This window comes from Galleria mellonella, unplaced genomic scaffold (genome assembly GCF_026898425.1).
Source record: "Galleria mellonella isolate WM207_F2 unplaced genomic scaffold, CSIRO_AGI_GalMel_v1 utg139, whole genome shotgun sequence".
NCBI classification, from domain to species: domain Eukaryota; kingdom Metazoa; phylum Arthropoda; class Insecta; order Lepidoptera; family Pyralidae; genus Galleria; species Galleria mellonella.
The window spans coordinates 9,664,427-9,682,600 of record NW_026441995.1 but is presented as its reverse complement, the minus strand read 5'-3'; the positions used below and the strand labels follow the sequence as shown (position 1 = coordinate 9,682,600).

At 30.4% G+C, this 18,174-nt stretch overlaps 1 protein-coding gene and 1 long non-coding RNA gene across 5 annotated transcripts in view; one reads left to right on the top strand and one right to left on the bottom strand.

Annotated features, from left to right (window-relative positions):
* Positions 1–18,174, top strand: part of LOC113510810 (sodium-independent sulfate anion transporter-like) — a 45,906-nt gene that overhangs the window by 23,864 nt on the left and 3,868 nt on the right. For both annotated transcript variants that reach the window (XM_026894349.3, XM_031909366.2), the window contains exons 2-12: positions 7,169–7,381; positions 8,802–8,997; positions 11,350–11,489; positions 12,445–12,525; positions 13,075–13,238; positions 13,455–13,609; positions 14,046–14,207; positions 15,209–15,321; positions 15,949–16,122; positions 16,826–16,976; positions 17,331–17,504. In XM_026894349.3, coding sequence (XP_026750150.2) covers positions 7,181–7,381; positions 8,802–8,997; positions 11,350–11,489; positions 12,445–12,525; positions 13,075–13,238; positions 13,455–13,609; positions 14,046–14,207; positions 15,209–15,321; positions 15,949–16,122; positions 16,826–16,976; positions 17,331–17,504 — 1,711 coding nt within the window. In that variant the 5' untranslated portion in view covers positions 7,169–7,180. The remainder of the gene's footprint in view (positions 1–7,168; positions 7,382–8,801; positions 8,998–11,349; positions 11,490–12,444; positions 12,526–13,074; positions 13,239–13,454; positions 13,610–14,045; positions 14,208–15,208; positions 15,322–15,948; positions 16,123–16,825; positions 16,977–17,330; positions 17,505–18,174) is intronic.
* On the bottom strand, positions 275–10,729 carry LOC128202576 (uncharacterized). Of its 3 annotated transcripts, none has more exons than XR_008253869.1 (4): positions 10,566–10,729; positions 3,952–4,123; positions 1,213–1,698; positions 275–516 (listed from the first exon to the last, which is right to left on the bottom strand). It is a non-coding gene; the product is annotated as an uncharacterized LOC128202576 (long non-coding RNA). The 3 variants fall into 3 exon arrangements; XR_008253870.1 differs by lacking the exon at positions 10,566–10,729 and adding an exon at positions 4,967–5,868; XR_008253868.1 differs by lacking the exon at positions 3,952–4,123.

The window sequence follows — 18,174 nt, the reverse complement described above, 5'->3', positions numbered from 1 at the left end:
GTGAGGGACTGGTTAATTTACGTGTCTTGTTTACAAAAGTGCAAAGCACTGATTTTCTGCCATAGCCAAAGGCAAAAATGTTTGCCGGATTTGGACATAATACTTCTATTACAAAAAAATAATGTCAAAATCTGACTTGATGGAATAAAAACTTTACTTTTTTTTTTAAAACAAACCCCGTTTCAATTAACACCTGCTTAATATATATATATATATATATATATATATATATATATATATATATATATATATATATATATATATATATAGGTGTTAATTGAAACGGGGTTTGTTATATATATATATATATATTATACTCGTACATTTTGTAAATTATGTCTGTAAGTTAACTATATTAACTATTTACATTAACATTCAACAGAGAGGACGCTGCCCTATTACCTGGCCATTAAACTTTTCACACGTGACCATTATATGACATATAAATAGCCACATTTGCCATTGGAATGTTGAATAGGTGTGTTATAGAATTTTCGAATTAACATACATCGGCATCTGAAACACAAGAGCGACGCGTGTTTACTCCATTATGTTAGTCCTTATTACGTACTAGTAATCCGGCTCGGCTTCACACGAGTAGATAAAATTTGCCAAAATAATATATAGCCTATGTTACTCGCTGATAAAATAAATCTATAAGTGAAAGGATTTTCAAAATCTTTTTTGAGTAGTTTTTGAATTTATCCATTACAATAAAATATTTCCTATTTTTAATATTAGTATAGATTGTACAATCCATAATATTATATGCTTATCAGATATCCTATATTTATATATAAAAATTATATGATGCATTGTTTGCGCTCATAATGAATTATAACGTAAGATATCTAGTTATTCATAATAAAAACTTAAGAAATGTGCTGTGTCTCACTCTTTCTTTAGGATTTTAGCTCGAAAAATGAACCAATCTAAAATAAGTTTATTGAAGTTTATATAAACAATTTCAATTATTATGATTAACATATTAATATACATTAAAAAACTGACTACAGATTCCGTACCTAATTATCTAGGCGTAAAAAAAAAATAACAGGAAAAGTAAACGAAATATATCGGGTCCTGCAAAAGCAAAGTCGCAAATATGATACTATTTTTCAAAACTATCATGTCAATATTTTTTCAATATTTGATAGAGTCCCTAAAATACAGATAAAAATGTAAGACAATGATATATGGCAAATTACGTACCAGTAACCTGGTAGTTGGAGGAACGCTTGCTCGTAAACTTCAATATATATTATTTTGGGAATGCTATATTACGGTTATACTTGTATTATACCATATGAACAATTATATTAACATGATCGAATGGTTCCGAAGCCAGTTAAACAGGTGCGCGAAGAAAGAGTACTCTCATCTCATAGATCTTGCCCTTACCATTGAACTTGCGTATAATCATACTAAAGACCTGTTTTATATTTACAGATACAGAATAGTAGATACTATATTGAACTCGACTGTGGCGTGATATTTTGTATGCATAGCATTCGTTGTATTCCGATTCGAGCGGTACGTTTTGATTAGTTTTCCGATATGATGGTCCGTTGTAGTCGCGACAAAAATATGTCACTAAAATTGAATTCTGGTCCCGTTTAAAATAAATGTAATTGTATTGACAGAAATGTTTCCTTTTTGTTTTCTGACTTCTGTTTAATTTTCTTTAGTCTTCTATTTCTGTAATGTAAAATTTGACTGCTGCACAAAGTTGTGGTTTCTAATGTATTTTAAAAGATTATTATTTATTTATATTCAAAATAAGAGAGTCGCTTTGTTGGAAAAGTTTCTAAACCGTGTCGGTGTAATGTCTTATCGAACGACAACTTTACATGGCCCTGAAAACGCTTAACTTTTTACGGAATGTAAATTTAAAAAATTTTAAATTTTGGGTCAATTTCGATCTTCAACAGCCCAAATTGCAACTTAAGTTTTACAACTGAGCTGTTGTTATGCATACCGGACTGCTTCGCCATAATGCCTATGCGAGAACAGATCGAGAATATCAGAGTAGTCCTATGTATGCCTAAGTTATATCTTGTAATATTTCTTAGATTATAATTTTTTCTTTACGCGTTAGCGACACATTCGTCAGACATTGATAGATTGTTTACCTACGAACAGGGTAACCAGGAACAAAAAAAAATATATTTGATAATATAAATGTATAGAATAAATATATATTATTAAATAATAATGAACTGGGCGTTTAATAAATAAAAAAATATGCATATTTTTTGGTTTCAATTGTCAGCTCATGTAAGTGTTTGTAAAATCTTTGAATGTAGTTCTTATTTCTACAAACAATTCTTTTCAGTAAAAACAGCTATCTTCAAAATATTGTTTAAATATCTAATATATTGGTAATGTCCCAAATTCTGTTAATTTTATACATCTTATATTACTAATGCATCAAAATTAAATTATTCTTTAGAAAATACCCAAATTTCTCATTTCTATAAAGTGCATTAACATTAACTGGTCTTCATTTTTTATCCACTTTGGCATAGTTTGGTTTGGTTACCCTATCTATTACACTTCACTCGTTGGATTGATCACTAAATTACGTGCCCAAAATCGGTCCTAAATGACAGATCACCATTTTAGGATATAGGTATAAATTCCTAAATCACGTAATCGCTTATGTTACCAATCGTCCAATAACAGAATGTAAAGGAAACAACGATAGTGATTTATGATACGCTAAAAATAAATATTATAATACGATCATATCAATAATTAATATTTAAAATACTTTTCGTAATTATATGTCCTTATGTCATTAATATTGGTTCCCTTTTATGTAATTAACCTCAAATAGATGTCAAAGTCGGAACCATATTATTTTTTTATCTATATCGGAACTCTAAAAGAAGGGCACAATACCGACAAAGTAGTAATTTCAATAATATCAGGAAATCGATTCAAGGTTAACTTCATTAAGTGAAGTGATATTATTATTATATTAGTAAGTACTACACAATCACACCAATTACATGATACTCAAACTAGAATACCCTGTAATATAAAGCACCAGGCGAACATCTGGTGGCGCAACTCAGAACATCCAGACCCGAGTCAATTTAGAAAAAATTGTTCCAATAGAAATCAAATTAAATTTAATATATTGAAACTATCATTTAAATAACGTACATAATTTGTGCACATACATAGAAAATACACACACTTTTTTACCCAAGTCAATTATGATACCGTTCCATCGTAGTTAAGATGTAATATTTACAATAAATGAATACGAGTAGATAGATGTATTATACAATACATAGATCACATTTTACTATCTTCTGCAAAATTTCTATCTACAAATTTACCTTCCACTTGTGTCTTTCCTTTCCTTCCACTTATATCTGCATTCTTATATATTTTTATAATTTATAACTAAATTTTGTATAATTATACAAAATGTTTCTATTCTATATAATTTTATTTACATGAATTTGTGATTATTAGGTATAGCGTGCCAATGCCAGTTTCACATCTCATGCATAAAATTACACGTACGGACAATCTGACAATTGAGATAATGACATCATAAATCGAAAATCCGTATTTCGTCGTTATACATATAGTAGTACCTAAACATAACATGAATGGATAAAACTAATAACTAGGTGTTTCTCACGATTTCACTAGTATAAAAACCTCCCTTTCCCGTCAAGGTTTTCAAAAATAATTAATTAGTACTTACATTGTATTAAAAATCCAATTAACAAATCACAGCAGTGGCTAAACCCTAATCATCTAGTTTCTCCTTCTAATCATTTATTTTGGGATAAACTAGTAAATCGAATTTAACGACAGTAATAACGATTGAAAACAATGTTAGATTAACAATGTCTAAGATACACAAACAAACAAGAGAGTTAATGGAAATCCTCAACCCAATTTTAGCAAATAATTGGCTAGACCCACCTGGTTTAGGCAACAAAGCCCTGTCCGATATTGTTCACCAAAGGTTTTATTAGGCCGATGTTACATCTCATCGCAAATTAACACAACGGACCACAATATTATCTTGAACATGACCGACGCCTCTGTCCGAACGCCCTACACCTTAATAGGTAATTTTCTCCCAATAGTTATTCTGTAAGTGGTGAATTGACAGTAATTGATTTGTTTTTCCCAACTCCCACAACACGAATCTTTAGCTACGAAACGCAACTTTATGTTATATTTGTACTTGCTTGTTTCCTTTCGGGCATTGCCTATAATTGGATTTTGTCAATCGTAACTTTACTAGATTTCTCTATGGATGGAACGATGCTTTTACGGAATATCAAAAGGTCATCAAATCCCATTCATAATACTGTTTCCCATATACGAACCCCTAATTTTGTAAATATGGCGCTGAAATATCGCCGGTCACCAAATTTGCCCTTCCAGCCTTTCAACTATATCCAACAAAGGCTTAATAGTGGTTTCGATATTTATTATTTCAAACAACAAAACGAGAATCCATCGATTATTGCGACCCTTTTCTGTGTTAGGTCTACCGCTGTGCCTTTGTTTTTCCTCGGTTGTGTTTAGCGGTAGGCGTTTATTAGGAAATTGGAAGTGTGCGACACAAAGGGTCTTAAATTAAATCAACTGGCCCAATATTCCCTGTAGAGCTTTGTAAACCGCTAAGAGAAGGTGTAACTCGTTAGCCTACTCACCGCCCAACCCAGTTTATGAGTATATTTGAACTTATTATTATGTGGTTAGATTAAAATATTTTTTCTGGTGTTCTAATAAGTTACACAATTTCAAGGAAAAGATTCTGCTTATAAATAATAATATTTACAATATCAATAATGAATATTATAATTATATCCTGGTGTTGTTTCGTATAATTAAAATTATATATTTATTGAATTATAATGTTTCTCCCAGTTGCGGTCTTATCTTAAGATTCTTTAAAAATAATGTAACGTTACACCTACAGTACCTCTTATCTTTACTTCTGGGGTCACACTATTTTTTGTCACGCATCGACTCGATGCTTCTTGTATCTTGTAGATTTTGCCCATTAATTTTATGGGGTCCCGCGTTTTCACTTATCCGGTTTGATTACCTCTATAGCGCAATAAGCATAGGGTTCGATTGTCGGTTAACTGAATTTAGGAAATGGAACTTTTTTAAATTGGCTTGATTCTGAGTATTCTCCAGATGTTCCCTATCTGGTTTCTCATAATGCAGGTTGGCCTAATTTTAGAACCAAAAAATTTTTATGGTGTTATTATATGACACTTCTTTTCTTTTGTATATAGTCTTTTAGCTTCGGCCGAGTCATTTATAGGAAACAAATTCGCATATAATATCCATTTTACATGAATATTTATGTAAAATGGGCATTATATGCGAATCCAGATATTTATTACTAAGTAGCATAACTTTTTGAATATCTAATTTTAACGAACTAACATTTACTCCAAATCTTTACTACAGTCTCTTCTAAATGGTCTTTAAGCCTTCTATCTTTTCCAAAATCTGATTCGAAAATCTGATTTATCTATTATCGATCTTGTCTCTGTTATCAATCCCTATTATATTATTAGTATCTTCCATCCAGCAGTATTCATAAATATATTTTATTAAATACCCAGTATCTCCTTTTGTCTTGTATGTTACGTACTTTACCAAAATTATTCTGATATTATACCTACGAATGTTAGGTGAGTATATTTATCCTGTCTTAATATTTTCACATAAAGACAATTGAATCTAGCTATGCAGAACCTAGTATAGTATTATATTATCTGTGGCAGAACATAGCTATCTATTATAGACATTCCATAGGTCATTGTTGAAATTTAAAAGAACATTTGAAACCATTTTTTGAGAACGATCCATTTTATCATATTCATTAGTACATGATAAAGCCAAAATTATTTAATGTTTATACCTATTTATTATATCAAAATCATATAGGGCAAATAAAGAATCTGAATCAAGAGATGTCTGTTTTCTTTACTACTAGCTCCATAATTTAATACTGTTCCATAAGCATAGAACATTGTATATTAAATCATTTACCAGTGTTTAATCTGAGTTATGTACAATAAAGACTTTACAATACAAAAAAATACATTTGAAGTCACCAAAAAAATACGCCGACAATGTTGTTTCACCTATACTAGTGCAGTGTTTTCGTATCATACAAAATGTTAAATCTGTTAACTCAATGTTTGATCTAATTTATACGATGAGCATCAGCTGTATACAGCATAATTGATAGTTCAGTACCCGAATATCGGATTATCAACACGCTATATCTATATTCGTCGAATATTTGCAACATACGATACAATTCAATTATGTAACTTCATATTCATAATATAAACTTTAAAGGGTAAAGATAAAATTATATTAACGAAGAATTTTCTAATTACGACAACATAACGGCCTATATTTTGTACGTTATAATAAGGTGTGGGTGACAGTTGATGTATTTTTCATGATATAGCAAAAACCCACTTGATGGAAAATAGTAACAGACGATAGACATTAAGGGCACTATGGACATCACAGCATACACTATAGTATCCATAGAACCACCACATGCGTTGCCATTCGTGAGAACTATGTTGTTATGTCACCGCATCTTGTAAATTCATTGTCACATCAAATCGCAACACAAGCATGCAAGCACAGCGATTTCACGGCATATATACGGAAGGGATTATCATGTCAGCCGTTAACTATTCACTGCTGAACATAGGCCTCCCCCATAAAGGAGGTTGTAGGCAACTGTAGTTAGGTTTTGGTAATGTTTTAAAAGGAACGCTGCTACCCATCCCTTGACTTCTTAGTCGCTTCTTACGACACCCATGGGAAAGGAAGGGGTGGCCTATTCTATACCGGGACCACACGGGACACAGTTTTAACTATAATTTAGTGAATTTTTAGAATCTAAATCCATCTAATAATCATTACTGCTGATATTTTGTTGAATGTTTGTTCAAATGTTTTGTTAAATTTACGTGTTATGTGTTAGATTTTTTTCTGTAATTTCAATGCCTGTCATCTGTATAATTCTATAATAATCGAATGTTCGCCATGACGCTGTCAACTACATCTATCTTAGATTACGTTCGTTGAACATAGGTGGATATTTATTTTCTTTTAATTATTAATATATTGTTCTCAGATAAATAGACCAATGTCGTCACCATCCAAGCAACGTTTCAAAAGGCAGACCTGGTATAAACGACTCATACATAAGAGGCTGCCCATCACAAAATGGATGCCTGAATACAATTCAGAGAAGGCAATTGCTGATTTAATCGCTGGAACCACAGTGGGTCTCACTGTTATACCTCAAGCCTTAGCGTATGCTTCACTTGCCGGATTGGATCCTCAGGTACAGGTCCTCATTATTACAAAAACATTATTTTTCGAGAAGCATTGAAAATTCATGCTATAAGATATTGTATGATAGGTTTTTAATTAATTCATTATTATTATAATAATTTAATTAATAATTATGATAAAATAGGCACAATTTTGCATGTATCATAATAAGTTTCATCGTATAACCGGCCAATGAAACTATAGGTACTAAATACCCAGTAGTACGCCCTTAGCGCTTTGTATAATCTGCAGAATTTAACAGACCTCGAGTCTGTTAAACTACATATTATACAATATGAATCCTGATATAATTCACGTAAATCATATAACTTTAACCCTGTACTGTTAAATACTGTACGGTTTTGTTTCATCCTTTTTAACTTTTCTGTATCACTTCCGTTACAAAGTATGGTAATTTACTTTCGTAAATGACAGAAGAGGTATTTATTAGAAATATCGAAAGAAACAAAATGTATTATATAGTTTCGCGTAGATATGAGTCATCAATTAACGATATTCCTCTTTATCTTGCTATTCAATACATTACATTTAATGTAGCTGCTTTATTTTTATGTCAGAAAATTTTGTTCTATTTCATATCTTTTGTAAACGTATTAGGCTATAAATCTAGATACATATATCTTCTACAGTAAAAATCCACACAAACGCTTTTTTTATTTAGATTTTAACTCACTATTTTATTTGTAGATTTAAATCTTATCTCAATTTTGCCACCATTATGAAAAGTTATATGTGCACTTAAAAATATTACAAAATCTCATTTATGAAATAAGTTTTTTACAGTTTATTTTTGATGTCCACGGTACTATTCATCTCTAAACTCGACAGTTGCCACGTTCTATAACGTATAACAACCTTTAGCTTCTTTTCCTTTTTTTTTCTTTTCTATTCTTTAGCTTTTTTTTTCTTTTCCAAATTTATTAATAAATATCTACTTATAAACGTTAAATCGATATCCTGAATCTTATCTAAAATGTGTTTATATGAAGCATGAAAAACCAAACAACAATTTATGGTACAAACTCGCAAACTTTTAACGCAATCGAATTAAGATCAAGTCGGTATCATAACAAATAAACGTCAAATAGACATCACTATTATATCGTCTACTCTTTATGATTTCGATTAGACCATAATTCCAATACGTCAAAAGTTAACTAACTGAACACAGAAAGTTGACTTCATAAATCGAAATCACATCAAATAGATGTCAATGGACATATTATATAAACTGTTACATCTATTCGATGCGACTTCGATTTAAGCCAGCTGAACACACAAAGCTGCCTTCATAGATCAGCCGACGAAATCGAGCACAAAATCATATTTACGTAAACTATTGGCACTACTGCTACGATACAAATACTGTCGTTTTCAATATCCTTGTTTAATATTCCGCTCTTTTCCAGGATGGCCTGTACTCGTCCTTTATGGGCTGTTTCGTGTACATTATATTTGGATCGTGCAAAGATATAACACTCGGTCCCACAGCCCTCCTAGCGCTTATGACATATGAACAAATTCAGGGCAGGAATGCGGACTACGCTATTCTTCTATGTTTCCTTACTGGCGTAGTGCAACTTATAATGGGATTATTGCATTTAGGTGAGTTTATTTATTTTCCTTTCAAGAAGCTTATTACACTCTCAAACATACCTTATCATTATACGTTTTAAAGTAAAAAAGGGTATACCTTATCTTACTAATTTAATAAAATTGTAACTGTACGACGTCTATATATGGAAAACATTACTACTGCCCCAAATACGATTTTCACTTGTGTTCTGAAGGTCTGACTTAAAAACAGCAGGTCTACTCTTAAATCTAGTATCAATTTCAATCCAGTCTAATGCCAATGACAATTTTATACTGCACTCATGAAACAGCAGTTAGGATTTAGGTTATAGTTGCGATCGGTTTACAATAGTTTGCATTGACAAATTACACTAATATGCATCTATCAGAACAATATGAAACCATTATGTTGCTAGTATTGCAATTCGAGAGTGCGAAACGTTCAAACGTTTAATTTCAATATCGATTTATTGGAATTTCTTTCAATAGTAACCTCACTAATATATGTTTAATATTAATACGACATCTAAAAGTGGTATATTTCCTGCTTCTGAAATCCGCGCATACAAAATAGCGGTCAAAAATTAATAAATATTATAAATATGTGTTTAAATTCTCTTAAGCTTACATACACGATCAGTGACTAAAACCTCAAAACTAAAATTAGAGCATTTAACATTTAATAAAACTTCACATTTATTTCATCCAATAACATTGTAATCATAAGTTCCGTAATATTGCTACAAATTTTGTACAAATATAAAGTCTAGACATACACTTTCTTATTTAGGTACTATAACTATTCGACTCTGTTCATGCCTTGTTCCACGATGGATATTTATTTATTAATTTAAATTTGGAATATGTAATTTTTTCACAGTTTTATATTTCTGCATATTAATAGAATAGGAACAAAAAGGATCATATTAATTATACCTATGCATTATAACTTAATAATATAATCGGTGCTCCTAACATCGGTCGCTTGGCGAATTTTAATATTGTCTCATTAAAAAAAGATTTTATCACAGTAGAAAGTATTCTATATTTTGCCACAGAAATTAAGTAAGCACCACACCAAATTTCAACAATTCCACCCATAATTTTTTGCGTGATGAGTGAATAGACACAGTTTATTTACACTATAAATAAAATGTTAGGTTGTAGAATTACTAAATTGGATAACTTGTCTTCTACCGCTACCTACCGAGTTCATTTTTTCTTATGGGTATAAAAACTGTTCCTTCTCTTAAGTTGGAGCCAATTTTTATATTAACATTTTATTTAATTGAAATCAGTTTAGTGATTTCGAAGATTAATATGAATGTATCTCTTAACACCGGATGAATGAATGAATTTAATTTATTAGTAATAATCATATATTTATATATCAGAAGTTCAATAATAGCTTCATAATTTAATATATTGATCTAACTATCATCCTATACATTAGATAGTTTAATGTAGTGCTAAAATACTAATCCGATTGATAGTAGGTCCATGCTTTCATATATAGTTTTTTGTACTTTTTAGTGAATCATTATACTAGGCATTTTATACCGCCAGAATATAAATATTTGTATGAAAACAACCTTTACCTATTGACACATATATGACTCATTGACAACAATTTTATCTGTTACGTCAAAAGTTATCACACATTCTATAATCTTTAGTCAACATTTATCTTTATAATAGAGATAAAGCTTTGATAACAAATATTATTATTAATTGAAGCAAATAAATATACCGACGCGTTCCATCAATGTTAATCTTGTATTTAATGAAAATATATCACTTCCAATCATATTTATTTATAAAAAACATACAGATAATTATTATTATCTGATATTGACTACATAATTTAATACACTGTGTATTTAGTTAATTAATAAACGTGTAGGTACATAATATACTTATTACTACTATAAATATAAAAAAATGTTTTTTGTTATCTCAATCAATTTTCATGGAATTTGATTTACATTTACTATATATTATATAAAGTTACTTGAACGACCAATAAGCTACTATAATTAAAATTTTATCCTATGCAAATAGTTCATGTATATACATAGTGTTGGTTTAATTACAAATTGTCAGAGCATGCATAAGTTATTTCAAAGGTATCTATAAAAATGTTATAGTAATTATCTACTCGGCACGACACCTTTCAAGTGTTCACTTTGTAGTTTTTACAAGTAACAATAATAACTAACTTATAGCTAATACAATGTGTTAAAATGAGTCGGAATTTACAAGTCACCTGTATCAATGTTATCGTTATTTTAATACCTAATTTATTATGTATCATGAAATTTTAATAATCATATAGTTGTGTAATATAAATGTTTCTGACTTTTTTTTTTTTTTGTTATACAGGAGTCCTTATAGATTTTATATCAGTCCCAGTCACCGTCGGATTCACGTCCGCAACGTCTGTAATCATCGCTGTATCACAATTGAAAGGATTGTTGGGTTTGAAATTCAAATCTGGTGGATTTTTAGATACGATAGTGAAGGTACGGATTCATTTATAAAGTCCAAATATATAAAGTTTCAACCGTGAAGCAATTGTGTTTGCATGGCTGTGTTTCGGTTTGAAGGGTAGAATATGGCGTGAATTTACTGGGTTCAGAGGAATAACACCTGAGTCCTCAGGAATGGCAACGCATGGAGGGTATCATGGGCGAAACAGTATACTCTATTATGTCCATGGTACTGCTCGTGTCTATAGGCGACGATTACCACTTTCCATCACGTGGGCCGTCAGCTTGTTTGCCATTCTAAGTTGTATAAAAAAAGAAAAAAAAAATCATAATGACTCACACAATCTAGTGATAATATTTAATGTACTTATTTCGAACATTAAAATAGAACAATAACATAGAAGCATGACACACGAGTTTTCAAATCTGCAACGAACATAATAAGATATTTTGTCCACCTCAGACCCTAAATATATTTAGGTTATCACGATATCAAAAAGAGTATACCACTCATGTTTACAATAAAAATACATAAGTGAATTTAGAACGGATGACATAACCAAACTGATCGGTAGAAAGCACCCTCGTGGCATTTACACCGATCACAAAGTCGCCTATTGTAAATGTATATTTTGTGTTCAATAAAGTTATGAATTATTGAAACCTATCCTTATAATTTTGCACATAAAAGGAAATTTTAGAAATCTTTGCCAAAAGCCTCGTTGTTAATCTTCTAAGAGCATTTTTACTTCAGTTATATTTTCAACTAACTTAAAAAAAGAAGGAGGTACTCAATTCAGTTTTATTCTTTTTTTTATCTTAAAGGATATACTTTCTGATAGCTCTCAAAGAAATTTTATCAAAATTGGTTCACTAGTTTAGTTATTAAATAAAAATAACCGGTTATACCACGATTAAAGTAGGATTTTTTTTGGATTAAAACACAATCTTGGATCACCAGTATCCAGTAATATAAATTTAATTTCAGGTGGTTGTAAATATACCAAATGCGAAAGTAGCTGACAGTGTTTTAGGCTTATCATGTATTATTATTCTACTTCTTATGCGTGTAAGTTTTTTATATTTTTAATTTAATACTTATTATACTAAGAATGCTAGACAAATCCATCTGTAAGAAAATAGTAACAGTCGCAAATAGACATGAAAAAAATGGAACAACGTGCAGTGTCGAACCTACAGATCGAAACATAACAGTACATACAGTTCTTAAAAAGGTTGAAAATATATGACCAAAAGTCTGTTATCTATGCAGAAAAGAAATCCTCGGAAATGAGGTCGTTTCGTGAAGCCTGTGAAGATCCCAAGAAGCTCCTGTTCTTTTGATGGAACTTGAACATACGCTTTGCGCGGATATTCAATTTCCATTCAGAAGCCAAATGAGAGGCTTAATGCAGAAAAAGAGTCCAATTTAATTTTACATTTATTTAAATAAAAATACATTAAAATTTCTGAGACCCTAAACATGATAAAACAATATTAACCCAGGCAACAATTATTTAAGAATTTTTGGTGCTTTGAAAATTTTGATGCATTTATAACACAATGTCATAAATGTAAAATAGTTTATACATTATTTAATCACATTTTTTTATTTCAGAAATTAAAAGACTTAAAAGTACCTCCGAGCCAGAAAGTGTTGAAAAAAACTCTATGGCTACTATCCACGTCTAGAAATGCGATTATAGTTGTATTATGTTCATTAATGGCGTTTTTATTTGATAAATTTTCTACGTCGCCATTTAATCTTAATGGCGTTGTAAGGTAAGAATGTTTATGGTAAGAACGCTATATATTTATGGTGTATCCTTAATAGTACAAGATATATTTTGAATACACACACCATCGAGAGTTAACGATAACGATTTTCGACGTGGATTGCACCATGTCGTTCACGTCGGGAACGAAACGAAGTCGTGAACCCACGTCGAGTTTTTTTACTTTAAATACGAATACCTAATACATATAAATTCCTTTCAGAGAAGGTCTTCCAAATTGGAATGTACCACCGTTTACTACGTGGCATGAAGGAAGGGACGTGTCTTTTACCGAAATGTGTTCAAACCTTGGCTCTTCCATAGTTTTAGTTCCTATAATAGGCGTATTAGGCAATGTGGCGATAGCCAAAGCATTCGGTGAGTTCTTAATAAAAAGTAATATGGAAACAGAAAATCATATTCTCAATAATTATGATATTTATATACCCATAATTCTTTATCATAAGAGGATAACTAGCTTATATATAACTAGTTGTGTTTCATGATTTCGCCTGTAATCATATCTTAATGCCTATAACCTATTATAACCTTCCTCCAGAAATGAGTTATTAAATGCAAAAAGAACTGTTTCATATATTGATATATTCCCTTTATTTTATTCATAATTAGAGTACAGTTTAGCAAAACTACTAAAGTTCAAAGTACCAAGAAATAAATGTAATATAATTTCGACTTGTTTAGTTTTTCTTGGTCCTTAAAATAATAATTTCTATAAAAAATAAAAAAAATTATGTCAATAATGGAGATTAGCGCTTCTGTATCAACCCTCATTGACTCTGTATTTTTTTTTCAGCCAGTGGAGAAACAGTGGACGCAACTCAAGAACTGTTAACGTTGTCTCTCTCTAACATATTGGGTTCATTCGTAGGCGCGATGCCAATCACTGGCTCGTTCTCCCGCAGCGCTGTGAACCATGCTAGTGGTGTTGCTACGCAATTTGGCAGTCTTTATACAGGTGCGTTAATTCTTACTTAAAAGTGAGTTTTGTTTGTTTCTTAACTCTTGGCGCTTTAACAGACAATTGTTATTAAATTATCATACGACATAGTATTTGGAATAAAGATGGGCTACGATTATTAGTCATAGACCACTATTACCTCAATCACGCGCAGTCACAAGTATAGCTATAGTACATACATACATACCCAACTATACTTCTTCCCGTGACTTCTAGTTTCCAAACGAATTTCTAAAAATCCTTTTTTATTAGATGCCTATAAGGGGATGAGATTGTAAGTAAAGGAGTCTAACAGCTCCCACTAGTAGCAATAAACCTTACTCTACGTGGTTCCCCCTGAAAGCCATTGTAGTTGATTGATAACTAACTGACCTGCTTTTATCCTCGCTTATCATGTCTCACTTATGCCTCGCCAGCATATACCAATAGCGCAAATGGTAGCTCCATTTTATTTTCACCCATAAAAAATATTATATGAACCTGTCATATATTTATATGTATTCATTATTGTAATTGTTTACATACGTCGGTTTACAGTACAATATTACTCACGATAATTATTATTCAACAATTCTCATATTGCTTTTATTCACAATAGGAATAATAATCACACTATCTAATATACGCATTGCAAAGAAATTAGTAGATTTCTTTGAAATATTATGAATATGTTCAGAGATTTCTGAACATATTCATAAATAATAAAGTATATTTTACAAATTCAGGTGTTAAGTATTGCCTGAGTCTATAGACTAATATACTCGTAATCAAGTAACTAGTAATATGTCACTGGTTAGTTTATTAGGATTTTATTATTTAAGAATTTACTATTATTAGTATAGGTTCCCTCATTAGTCATCAACCTCTGACCGGTATTCAGTTAAAGAAATTAAATTAATTATAAACAATTATTTCTATTATTCGCAGCTATCTCCTCTCGTACCTGTATAGCTTTTCATAACTAAATTGTATAATACTTGAATACTTTTATTTTGTAGGTGTCCTGGTATTGCTGGCGCTTAGTCTATTGACTCCATATTTCTACTATATACCTAAGGCATCGCTCGCCGCCGTCATTATTTGTGCTGTGATATTTATGATAGAATACGAGGTAAATTAGCATTATTTTATGTAATAGTAATGTATAAGAATAGAAGTATATAAGATAAATAATGAAAACTACTTAAAAAAAAATTAATCCTAATAATATTTTATATACATAAATATACTCGCATTGATGTTTTTTTACTTTAAATTTGCTAGAAGAGAACACTTGCTGAGTTAAACTCTCCTTTGTACTTTTACTTTCCACTGTCATATTTCTTTATGTATGTGTGTGTGTGTATAATAAAGTATAAAATAAATGAATAATATTGTAAATGTCGAAGTTTATAAAGATGTTTATATGCATGGTTATTTTTCAATGAGCTTAAACATTTGTAAGAAAATTAGTGAACAAATAGACCACCATATAGAATACTTTGATCCTTGTTCACACGACTATGAGACGTAACTAGTATTATATTATTCATTTTTTTGTATTTATCCTTGTTACTACACATTAATTTATATAATTTATTTTGTAACTTAACCTAATTTCTCACAATTCAACCATCCTTTATTTTGCAGTTCTTTATCTTTAAATACTAAAATACCTTATTTAAATTTATACCTTTCGATCCTCATATAACGTATCTTTTATAGAAAAGTAATTAAACAATAATATGTTTGTTTTTAGGTAGTGAAACCTATGTGGCGGTCTCGACGTGCTGACCTTGTACCGGCGTTCGCAACATTTGCTTTATGTCTTACTGTGGGCGTTGAGTTAGGCATTCTCGCCGGAGTGGCTGTAAACGTCATGTTTCTATTATACCCCAGCGCAAGACCACAACTTGACGCTGAAATTGTTACAGTAAATATATACTACTTAGTTTTATGTCAAAACTATTCGTTAAACACGCAATTTATTTCAAAAACATAATATTAAACATTTTAATGTTATAAACATCAGCAACACCTCTTCAAATATTGTCTTTTCATTTTATTATTTAATATCAATAACTTTATGGTATTTATGAAATAAAATGAGTTATGAATCATTCAAATAAAAAAAAATAATAACATTCTTCTGATACGTCACCCATTTTTTATTTACGAACTTTAGTAATAAAATACCAAATAGTACTCGTATTATATAGCCTTAGATCATATAGACAGAGCATCGAAACTAATTGTCAAATTAGCTGACTCGTGTTTTTTATCAGTGTTCTATATACTTATACATACAATATATCTGGAAGTATTTATATTAAATTATTTAATAAATAAAATGCTTTTTTGCGCATTAAAAAGATGCAAAAATTTCAAAACAAAATAAATATAGAAGTTATAAAGGAAACACTCATAACTAGTTATTACACAATGTATTGTATGAAAAGTTGACCTGCTTTTCTCGAAGCATTTCTATAGAGACACTATTTATATAATCTATAGTTTTCTGCAAATGAAACTTCGTTTCGTCATTAAAAATCTATTTCCTTGCAAAAACTTATTTCTTAGTAATTGTGACAACTGATTTATATTGGTAAAAAATTAAAACATTTTTTTTATTTCAGAATGCAAATGGCTTAAAATACTTATTAGTAACAGTTGACAATAGTTTATACTTTCCTGGGATTGAATATATTCGACAATACGTAGAAAGGGCTGCTAAGAAGAAAGGAGGCTGCAGCATGCCAGTAGTCATTGATTGCAGATATGTTCTTGGTATGTCCAATCATCTTTTAAATATCTAATTTAAAATATGTAGAGTATTTTTTTAAATCTAATTTTAAAAAAATACTCTACATATACATTAAATATCATATTAAAGATTGCATTGAAAAATAATATATTAGATGATAATGGATTTTTAAGGCTTTTTTTTACCAATAATATCAAAAGATCTAACTTCGATAATTTGTTAAATCTCTTAATGTCTTAACTAAAGTTAAACTTAGCTTAACGAAAAATAAGAATATAAATTACGTCTTATTCTTGAATATCAATATATCCCAGTCATATGAAAGAAGGTGTAAGTACAAATAGGCATAAATAATTTGTTGTTAAAATTTACTACAGGTGCCGACTTTACTGCAGCTAAAGGTCTGTGCGCACTGTCGAACTCTCTGGCATCACGTGGCCAATCGTTAGTGTTGCTATCACCAAGGGCTAGCGTAGCGTCGGTGTTCAGTGGCGCTGGCTCCAGTGTTGCACTTGTATTATCTACTAATGAATTGGATGCTATATTACAAGGTAAATAATATAATATATATGTTGTAAAGTAACGTAGGCTTGCATTTTCATGTGGAAATAGAAGACCACCTTGATTACAAGTTCTTTCAAATTTATACTATTTGTAATTAGAAGCTGGGGTCAGATTGTTGTGACCTGCTGAGAAGAGCCCGCAAAAACTCAACAGTTATTTTTCTAAAGCCAATTTAATTATTAAATAAGAAAATTGAAATATAGCATATATTAATAACAATGTCAAAACATTAAAATGTTTCGCCAGAGTTTATTTACTTACTAATATGCGTAAGGGGTTCTAAGGGCGTTACGTTGTATTCCGAATTAGTATAGTTATATTGACTTCATCAACTTGTTTGTCATTTTAAACCGGACAAAAAACATCAATTTAGCAGTATATGATGTTACATAGACTCACTAAAAAAAAATTTCTCCATATCACAGTTATCAAGTTATTGCTTACTAGATATTCAGCTCGGCTTCGTAAGGTTGAAGCCAGTTTTTGATAGCAATGTATGGAAATGTTACTAGCTGATATTGTAGATAAAATAATTATTAAAATCGGGTGAGTAATCTTTAGATTACGTTTGTAAATTACAAACGAACAAACGAATCTTTCTTCTTTATAATATAACTAACTTTTAACCGCGACTTCATCCTCGTGACCGGGATATGT